This window comes from Colossoma macropomum, unplaced genomic scaffold (assembly GCF_904425465.1).
Source record: "Colossoma macropomum unplaced genomic scaffold, Colossoma_macropomum, whole genome shotgun sequence".
In the NCBI taxonomy this organism is placed as follows: domain Eukaryota; kingdom Metazoa; phylum Chordata; class Actinopteri; order Characiformes; family Serrasalmidae; genus Colossoma; species Colossoma macropomum.
This window is the reverse complement of record NW_023494796.1, coordinates 16259098-16269322: the sequence shown is the minus strand read 5'-3', so window position 1 is coordinate 16269322 and position 10225 is coordinate 16259098. Positions and strand designations below refer to the sequence as shown.

The 10225-nt window shown below is 39.6% G+C and overlaps 1 protein-coding gene across 1 annotated transcript; it reads left to right on the top strand.

The window, feature by feature from the left end:
- Window positions 1-2137: 2137 nt before the first annotated feature.
- On the top strand, window positions 2138-9985 carry tma16 (translation machinery associated 16 homolog). Its single transcript, XM_036582960.1, has 7 exons — window positions 2138-2223; window positions 2324-2448; window positions 4257-4294; window positions 5400-5484; window positions 7426-7574; window positions 7661-7703; window positions 9308-9985. The coding sequence occupies exons 1-7, from the start codon at window positions 2221-2223 to the stop codon at window positions 9495-9497; spliced, it is 633 nt and encodes a 210-aa protein (XP_036438853.1). The 5' UTR covers window positions 2138-2220; the 3' UTR covers window positions 9498-9985.
- The last annotated feature ends 240 nt before the right edge of the window (window positions 9986-10225 follow it).

Sequence of the window (10225 nt, the reverse complement as noted above, 5' to 3'; positions counted from 1 at the left end):
ACTTATAACTCCCTCACTCACATACTCATCCATTCACTCACGCGTGTTTACCAAGATTATTGTTAGGAAACGTTATAAGCTAGGAGCAGATACTGACTTTCATGTTGGAACCACACGGGGGCGCCAACCACCTCTTTTATGCCTGTATTAACTAAGGTGAGGGGCTCAACTAGAAGAGAGAGACCAACAGCTGGAAACGGTGTTTTTTTTTAGAACACACACACACACACACACACACATACATATCATATATATATATATATATATATATATATATATATATACAGTATATCTAAACAGAGAGCTGTGTTTTCAAAACTCACGTAGTGCACTTTATAGTGTCGAAGTCCTACGGATTGAGTCACAGCAGAAAATGTGTGGTGAGTGGGTTCCTAATTGCAATAAATTAATTGTTTTATATAAATGCGCTCATTTCTGAATATAGAACCATCACAGCTTATAATATTTTAGCAATGACATTTTGAGCACTTTTGAACGCCGCTTGTGAGACTTCTCACAGTACCTTATATACAGTCACTCATTATTTGTCTTCTGTAGAGTCATGGCGCCCTCTAGCATTTCCCAGTGCTGTGTGATCTAACGGGATGAACAGCCCGTGAAAGCTTCACCTTAAACTGGCTCTGCCAATAGTTCCACTGTCTGTGCGGTGTCGTTCAGTCAAATAAGTATGGTCAAATAAGACAGCACAGGAGCGAACATTTCAGCTCTCTGTGACTGTCTGTCTGATATCTGTGACTGTATGTATGATATCTGTGACTGTCTGATATCTGTGAGTGTCTGTCTGATATCTGTGACTGTCTGTGATATCTGTGACTGTCTGTCTGATATCTGTGACTGTCTGTCTGATATCTGTGACTGTCTGATATCTGTGACTGTCTGTATGATATCTGTGACTGTGTGATATCTGTGACTGTCTGTCTGATATCTGTGACTGTATGATATCTGTGACTGTCTGTGATATCTGTGACTGTCTGTCTGATATCTGTGACTGTCTGTGATATCTGTGACTGTCTGTCTGATATCTGTGACTGTGTGATATCTGTGACTGTCTGTCTGATATCTGTGACTGTATGATATCTGTGACTGTCTGTGATATCTGTGACTGTCTGATATCTGTGACTGTCTGTGTGATATCTGTGACTGTCTGTCTGATATCTGTGACTGTCTGTGTGATATCTGTGACTGTATGATATCTGTGACTGTCTGATATCTGTGACTGTCTGATTTCTGTGACTATGTATGATATCTGTGACTGTATGTATTGTATCTGTGACTGTCTGATATCTGTGACTGTCTGTGTGATATCTGTGACTGTCTGTCTGATATCTGTGACTGTCTGTGTAATATCTGTGACTGTCTGTGTAATATCTGTGACTGTCTGTCTGATATCTGTGACTGTATGATATCTGTGACTGTCTGTCTGATATCTGTGACTGAATGATATATGTGACTGATATATGTGACTGTCTGATATCTGTGACTGTATGTATGATATCTGTGACTGTCTGATATCTGTGACTGTCTGATATCTGTGACTGTCTGTGATATCTGTGACTGTATGTATGATATCTGTGACTGTATGATATCTGTGACTGTCTGTCTGATATCTGTGACTGTATGATATCTGTGACTGTCTGTCTGATATCTGTGACTGTATGATATATGTGACTGATATATGTGACTGTCTGATATCTGTGACTGTATGTATGATATCTGTGACTGTCTGATATCTGTGACTGTCTGTCTGATATCTGTGACTGTCTGTCTGATATCTGTGACTGTCTGTGATATCTGTGACTGTCTGTCTGATATCTGTGACTGTCTGTGATATCTGTGACTGTATGTGTGATATCTGTGACTGTCTGATATCTGTGACTGTCTGTCTGATATCTGTGACTGTCTGATATCTGTGACTGTGTGTATGATGTCTGTGACTCTCTGATAACTGTGACTGTCTGTCTGATATCTGTGACTGTATGTATGATATCTGTGACTGTGTGTCTGATATCTGTGACTGTCTGATATTTCAGATTTACGGAGGCTCAGCCTGTAGCCCTCTAGCGTCGGACGGCGAGGCGAGCATCCGGAACCATTTGTTGTTACATGAATTTGGGGACCAAAACACAGACGGACAGTCGTGAGCCTTCGGTCCACATGTGCGGAGAGGAGCTGTTAGAGAAGAGCGGATAAACAGCGGACATGGTGAGGCTGCTTCAAACACGTGGCTCTGTAAAGAGAACCAGGGCTTCTGCTGCGTCTCGTAGTCTTTATTATAAACTCACTGTCTCCTCTGTCGTTGTAGCCGAAGGCAGCGAAGGCGAAGACGGCGAAGGCGAAGGCGGCGGCGGTGGAGAAGGTGGTTCACCCGTACAGCAGGAAAGCGGCGTATCTGGCCAGAGACGCAGCAAAACACAGCCGGAAAGAAAAGTGAGAGCGCCGCTCTGGATCTTAGTGGATTAGTGTGCTAAACTGATGTGAAAGAGTCTAAGATTAGTGATGGTATAAATGGGGCTTTTGAGAGATCCAATCAGATTAAGTCAGCTTCTCGTTCGAATTTTCCCGTTCCACCTTAAATGGTCAGGTACCTAAATGTAACTACTGTACCTGTTAAGGTGGAACGGGACAATTCGAACAAGAAGCTGGCAAATAGGAAGCCCAACTTCAGCCTCGTAGAAACGGGGCTCTGAAGCTTCTGTCTACACTTGCTGTTTTTTTTTTTTCTCAAGGGGAAACTCCACCGAACTCTGCATAATTAAATGTTTAAGACGTGAAGAAAGTCATTCAGCGTGGTTTGGTGTGAAATGCTGTTTTGGAGAACCTTAAAAAGTTAGAATTGTTCACAGTGGTGGTGATAGGAACCAGACGTCCGAGGAGTTTAACGCCTCTAAAAGCTCCCTCACAGCATGAAATGGTTAGATAACCAATATGCTCTACCTTGCCTGAGACATTGCAATAGTTTTGTCATAGTTTTGGCTTAAAATGTATTTTAATCAATTTATTTTAACCCGTTCTTGGTGGAGGGATACACTCAGGGTGTTGTAAGGTAAAGTAGTCCTATTTGTTCAGATTTATGCTTATTTTACCATCACCATTACATATAAAAACCAAGAATACACGTGTAGGTTCACTAGTGGTTTTTGGATAGTAAAGAAAATGGTTGTGTTTGTGTTGTAGACATCTCTTGGTTTCTATCACCACCACTGTAAAATATTCACTACAATGAACCATTTCACATCAAACCACTGTGAATGACTCCGTTTACATCTCAACCACCGAATTTTGCAGAATTGTTTAATTCCCAAGGGGAATTTTGCCTATTTTTCAAGCTTTCTGTATAATTAGGTGAGTTAATCGTAGTTAAGATGTGAAGAGCGTCTTTCAGAGTGGTTTGATGTGAAATGTTTGCTCTAGAGAAACTTACTGAGTCAGAATTGTTCACAGTGGTGGTGATAGGAACCAGACGTCTAGAACGTTTAATGCCTCTAAAAGCTCCCTCACGGAAAGGAATTATATGCATAGGTTCTGAACTCACTTCTTGAAGCCTGAGACATAGTCTTCTGTAAAACTACCTTAAAACTTTTTTTTTTCAGATTTGGTTTACTGCTGTTTTACCATTTATCAATATTCCATATTAAATAAGCAGAAGATACATGTAGGTTTACTAGTGGTTTCGGATGATAAATAAAATGGCTCTAACTGCAGTCTGACATTATATATGTGACAGTATCATAATGTAGTCTACTTACATTAACCACATATTGTTAGCCCAAGTTAACTAACATATATGGCCTTTAAACAGTCAACATAAAGTCGGTAGCTCACAGCTTTTATGCTTTTTGTTATGGAACTAACTACACAGGCTAACTGTTAGCTAACGTACATTGGCAGGCTGCAGTTTACAGCTAGACTCAACAGAAGCAACATGATGTCTAAAAAAGAGTCAGTTGTTGTCTGGTTACCCCTCATGTGTACAATTCAAAAACAGTCCTCAGGTTTAATGAAAAACCTGCTCATTCAAATATCATATCATAGTTGTTTGTTGTAAATTAAGTGAACTTTTTAACCAAAAGTGTTGGTTGAACATTTATCTGTTTGTTGGTTTATGAATAATCAGTTAATCATTATCCCCAGTCAGTTTAAAGAATGGCATTCCACTCAAATGGTTCTGGTTATGTAGTAACTGCGATTGGCCTAAGTGTGTGTTGATTGTGTTTGTTTGTTCAACTCTTTTGCAGGTCAAAAAGTGAAAAAGCCCAGCGTTTAAATTTAATCAGTAAGTTCTGAATTTCTTGCTTGGATTTTTTTATTTGATGATTAACGAAGCTGTCCTGAGTTGTGCAGTGGAGTCTGGATTTGTACATTTGACCAAATCTGCTTGAAAGTATGCATGTGAAGAAAGTAAAATGCGGCCTCATCTCTTTTCCTTGCTGAAAATTTAAAATGTATTTCCTTTCCCAAATAGCACTGCTGGTAATGTTGTCTGTGTAGATGCCGTACGTTTGTTAGCTTCAGTTATCCACTGTTATTCTTGCCTTGGGGTGGCCTTTGTACAGACCTGTTCACATCTGTTCTCTTACCAGATGTTCATTGTTCATCATAGCTCTCTTTATGTTTATGCAGGGATGGTCAGGAATTATTGATAGTGCATTTAAGTAGCATGTTTTTCTTTCCGTTTTGAATGCATCCGATCCATGATCTGAAACTTCAGCCCTGGTTTTACTTGCTGCCACACGGGAACACGGCATCATGATCAACATTTTCCAGTTGATTTTTATGGCATTAATACTCTTGTAACCATATCAAGTTTGATGTGCTTAATTTTTCTTAATTTTATGGGAATGTGCGGAAAAGATGCAGAGGAAGAAGAAAAGTATTTGTTGAGTAGTAACAGTTACATCATTTACTCAAAGACTCAGAGATGCAGTGACTGGGTAACAGCCCATTCTGCTAAACAAAAGTGCAGCAAACCGCACAAGATCCACCTACACATGGGATCTGAAGCTGTAGTATGTGGTGGAGGCTGTGTTTAAGCTCAAAGCTCAGAGCATTAAAATGTGTGAACTTACCACAAACAACCATGCTCTAATGTAAAACATGAAATTAGTGTAAAAGTTTGTTTTCAAAACTGAATGTGCCTTTTGGGCTGTAAAACACAGACTTGGTGTGAAGTCACCCCCTGCAAATAAGCTGTCGTAGATATACTGAAAGTGTAACTGCAAAATATGAGTAGTTATAACAGTAAAAAAATAGAATTTTATTCAGATTGATCATTTTTTTCCTTCAAAATTGACGTCGCAGTCCTAAGTATGTCCGATTAATGTGCGTAATTAACAAAACTTTGACTAATGAGTTCCATCTGTCATCTTTGTTTTTCACAGGGGAAAAGCTTTTGTGGTTTCAGAGTCAGCTTGATGCCGAAAAGCTTGAATATACCAAAAAAGATGCTTGCGAAATCATTGAGAGGTAAGGCTGTGCACACCAAAGTTGATGGAAGGCATTTTTGCATATAATGCAGATAATTAATTCAGATTTATTCAGAACTCAACAGATTCATGACTAGTAGCCCTGATTCTCAGTCAGTGGTGAGTATACTATTCCCAGAACTAGGGTTGGGCGGTTTATCGGTAATGAGGTGTACCGCAGTATTTAAAAATGGTGCCAGTATTTCAGGATTAATGCTTTTGCTGAGTATAGTAAGAATTTTCACCTGAGAAAATTATAGGTGCACACAACAAAACACAACAGTTTCACTCCAACACCAGTCACTCGACTTTGTACTCTCAGAGATCCTCTAAATGGGTGTCCTTGTAGCATCAGTCAGCTGAAACCAAGCCTGTGCTGTGGTGTGTGGCACAGTTTGGGTCTGTAGCCTGCTCGCTAAGCTAACGCTAAGTTCAGATCCAGACACCACAGAACAGGTTTAGTTTCGCCTTTCTGTCCCTTCAGCGCCAGACCTCCCTCTTTCAGATTTGAATCACTATCATTTAAACGGGGTTCATTGCTTTAGTTAGCCAGAATCTGTGGTGAGCAGAGCTGTTATGCTGCACGCCTATAATAGATGGTTCTTCAAGGGTTCTTTAGTCAAGAGACTGGTTCTGTTTAGGACTATAAGTCTAATATAGAACCATTTCATGCTTAAGTGGTTCTATACAGAACCTTCTTGAAAATGTTTCTGTAGGGTTTTTCTTTGTTACATACTTGATATGGTAACAGTAGCAGAACTCTTTGTTGCTGTATAGAACCATATGCAACTCATTCCCATCAATCTGAAGAACCATTTAAGCATGAAATGGTTCTAAATAGAATCATTGCCCTTACTAAAGAACCCTTGAAGAACCATCTTGTGTAGTGTGTAGCTAAGCTAATGCTAACCAGCGCCTCTCTACTAGTTAGCAGCACTGTTGAACATTCAGTAATTGGTAGATAGATGGTTTGGCACTTATTCTAAGATGGCTTGAAAGTTGTGCACTGTGTTCACTTATTTGGTGATCATGTATCAGATTTACAGAGAAGCTGCACTGGATCCGAATTCCCTACATACTTGAATAGTGTTGGACAGTGTATTGAAAGTCCAGTAGCGCATGCTGTTTGGGCAGGGATGTGTCCACTATCATAAGTACAAACACTCTACAAGTTTTATTCAGTAACCTTTATGGCCTTTTGGTTTAAGAGACAATCAGTATAAGGTGTTGTGAACAGGCTAGACTCATAACCTGCCCTTTCGATGAGGTTGAATGTGACCATGTTCTTTTTATTTAGTTCATTTAATTCACATTTGAATGGTTTTGTGTTAATAAAGTGAGAAAACTAGAGAAGTTGATTAAAGGGGAATTCTGCTGCTCTTTGTCCCAGATTTTTTACAGTGATGATGATAGAACTAAGAGTCAGTCTGTCAACAGAGCCTGACTTTTAGCCAAATAACGCAAGCCCAAAGATGAGGACTGTCTAATGGGAATGTCCCTCAGCTTTTTTCCTATTGGACAGGCTTATCTTTGAGCTTAAGTTATCCAGCTAAACTGAGAGATCATGCTTTGTGGAATACCCCCCTGAACATGTCTTTTGGGTGTTGATATATAATATGTGGATGATGGTAAGACGCGGGGGGGGGTGTTGTACTTTTTGCCTTAGAACACCCTGCCTGTACCTCTCTGGCATTAAAGGACTTTAAAAAATCTGTTTTAGGCCAAATTCATCACGACTGTGAACCTATCAGTGTGGCTCCTATTAGCATTGGCTGTTCTAATAATGTGTTTGTTAATATTTTGCCATAATACGCTTTTGATACGCAGCATCGTCACTGGTATGTCACTGGTATGAAAGCCAAGATTCTGGTCTCGTAAAAAAACATACCTTTGACACTACGGGACTCGCGGAGCTGATGGCAGGTTGTGTTGTCTATCCCAGGTATCTGCACCGCTTTGATGATGAACTGGAGCAGATCGAGCTGGCGAACAGCATCAAAGGTCGTCAGGGTCGGCTGCATGGCTCTAGAGAGGCCGTCATAAAGCAGACCATTGAGAGAGAGCGGATGCAGTTCGAGGGCTGTGGATTCGGTGGGTGCGGCTGTCTGTGTTGTTCTTAACTTGCAGCATATGAAAAACACTTGTTTGAGTGTTTTTCCCTTCTTTTATCTCAACAGAGATACCCGACATGATCAACTCCAAACATTTGAAAGCTTTCAGGTGAGAATCTTCTAAACTCTTTACATCGAAGTTTAAGGAATAAGCTTTAAGGTCCAGCCTCACAGACTTCAGTCTAAATTAAAGTGCGTATGACAAACTAACATTGGAAATTACTTTTAGCCTAGGTTTAGGCTTAATTCTGGTCCTAAAGTATGTGAACTGGTCACCCCATGCATGGTTTCTGAAGACTGAGTCAATTTCTTAATTTCCAAAACAAAATAACCCAGCGCTGGATTTTGAAGTTGAATTGAAACCTTTTGGGTTGGAACAGTTAATGGCACTACATTGAATCAGGCAAAACTTTCTTTGTAATTGAATAAATGTAAAGAAATTAGTGTGTGGTGAGAAAAACGGATTCTCTTAGTATTGCTGAAAGAACCTCAGAACAAAATAGTAATATAGGGCCAATATGTCATTTTTCTTCACTTTATTTATTTGTGTAATTTTTTTTAACCCAAGGTCTATGACGTTGTTTGTGTGTTTGTATGTACCAAAAAGAGTAATAACTTATTTTTGCATGAGTCTTTTCCAACTGCTCTTCATCTCTTTGAATAAAACAGGCTTTTTTTCCGTGCTTTAAAGACTGATAAATGTAAATGAAGTCTGGCCTGATTGGCTGTCCTATATGGCGCCTCGTTCAAAAAGCAGTCTGTGCTGAAACACTCCTTATAACTCCAGCGTACATGCAATTCCTGCAGATCCTTCAGAAGTCTTATAATGCCTCAAAACAGATTTGAAAAATGGAAGGATGTGAAAAGTCTGAAAATTGGCGTTTAATTTTAGAGGTGCCATAAACAAAAGTAAGGTGCGTTTTCAGAAGGTAACAGGTAGGTAACGTAACGTGATCACTGTGTAGTCTGTTTTCTATGGTTTGTCACAAATGACATGCAAAACCATTATTGTTATTCACATTATTCATGTATAAATTATTTTGGTCAAGTTGTTAAATTTAATTGTTGGACCAGTTGTTAAAGGGTGATTAAAAAAATAAAAAGATCTGCACTCAGTTACTCAGTGATGGTGAAATTGTGCATTATAGAGGAAATTGCTGAGTTTATGCACCAGTGAGCCTACTAACATCTGAGTTTTTATATGTAATGTTGGTAATAGTAAAATTAAATTGTGTAAATCTGAAAACAATGTTTTTTGGGGACTATTTTGCATTACAAAGCCCTTCATGTACCTTTCCACCATAAATGAACTATAAACTAAAAATCTCAACTATGGTAAAACATTGTCTCAGAAATCTTGCAGCTTATTCATCCATTTCCATTTCCAGTAAAAGCTTTGCGAGAAACAGATTTTAGGGGCATTTTCACTTCAGATGTCTGGTTCCTATCACCATCACTGATTATATAGTTGCTCTATAATGGAGCACTTCGCATCAAACCACCCTGAATGACTTTACATCTTAACCACTTACATCTGACAAAAACAGGTGGAATTCCTGTGGAAAACGTTACGTCGCCAGTGTGTGTTAATATCATTTCTAATACATTATGGAATTTTGCCTGTTTCATGTAGGCCGACAACAGCGCAGAACACTTATTTAAAAACTGTCAGAATTCTCTGTTAATGAACCATTTTTGGTTGTTATTGGACAGAGAATGGGACGGTGACATGAGGAAACTGCCCAACATCAAGATGAGGAAGGTTTCAGCAAAAGGGTCAGAGAGTAAACACAACGCAGCTCAGGAGGTGCACGTTGAGGAAGAGAAGCATGTGGACAGTGAGGAAGATGAGGTCTCTCAGGACTCTGATGGAGATGAACTCTTAGGAGATGACTCTGAATGAAACACAAGCCTGGACTGAGCTCATGTGGCTCCAGATACAGCATACACAACAGAGAGACTTTGTAAGACAGAAGCTGCGTTCCAAAAGCTAGACTGCAGCCGAGAAAGGTGGGTCCCCGCTGTTCTCTGAAGGCCCCTTATTTGTATGTCATAATGCAGAAAGGAAAAGTAATTGATGAGCTGGCAAGCAAAACATTAACATTAAGGCTCTCTCTGATTGGAACAGCCAGGGATGACGTAGCTGTCTAGAAATGCAGCCCCTCTGGCCTGCAGCCTAGCTTCTGAAACGCAGACCATGCAACCTGTGTGTGTGTGTGTGTGTGTGTGTGTGTGCGTGTGCATGAGCGAGAGGGAGTAAGTATCTTTTTAGGTATTTTTTTTAAAGACAGAGAATCTAATTTATCTGGTTTCTTAGTATGCAAGTCTCTGGCAGGGGCACCATGGCTCTTCCCCATCCACGCTCCAATAAAGAAAAGACCCCCAACTGAATCATTGTATTTTGAAATTTATTACAGTGATTAGCGTTTTGGTTCTGTGTGTTTACTTTCTTTTTTATTTACCAACCACCGCCCAACAAACGAATATGTCCTGTAGGGTTTTTCACAAAGAGGCTTTTCTCAGTTTTGCCCTTGTAACAAAGTTAGGATCAGTTAAGTCAAATCACTTTTTCTAATATTAGGTGTTTCCACATTGTACAAAAAATACACAACATAATTTCAGCTCAGAGGA

Excerpts from the sequence above, each read along its gene's own strand:
- tma16 (XM_036582960.1), top strand. Across the intron at positions 5,485-7,425 it reads GCTTGCGAAATCATTGAGAG|GTATCTGCACCGCTTTGATG; the intron begins GTAAGGCTGTGC and ends TGTCTATCCCAG. Across the intron at positions 7,575-7,660 it reads GTTCGAGGGCTGTGGATTCG|AGATACCCGACATGATCAAC; the intron begins GTGGGTGCGGCT and ends TTATCTCAACAG.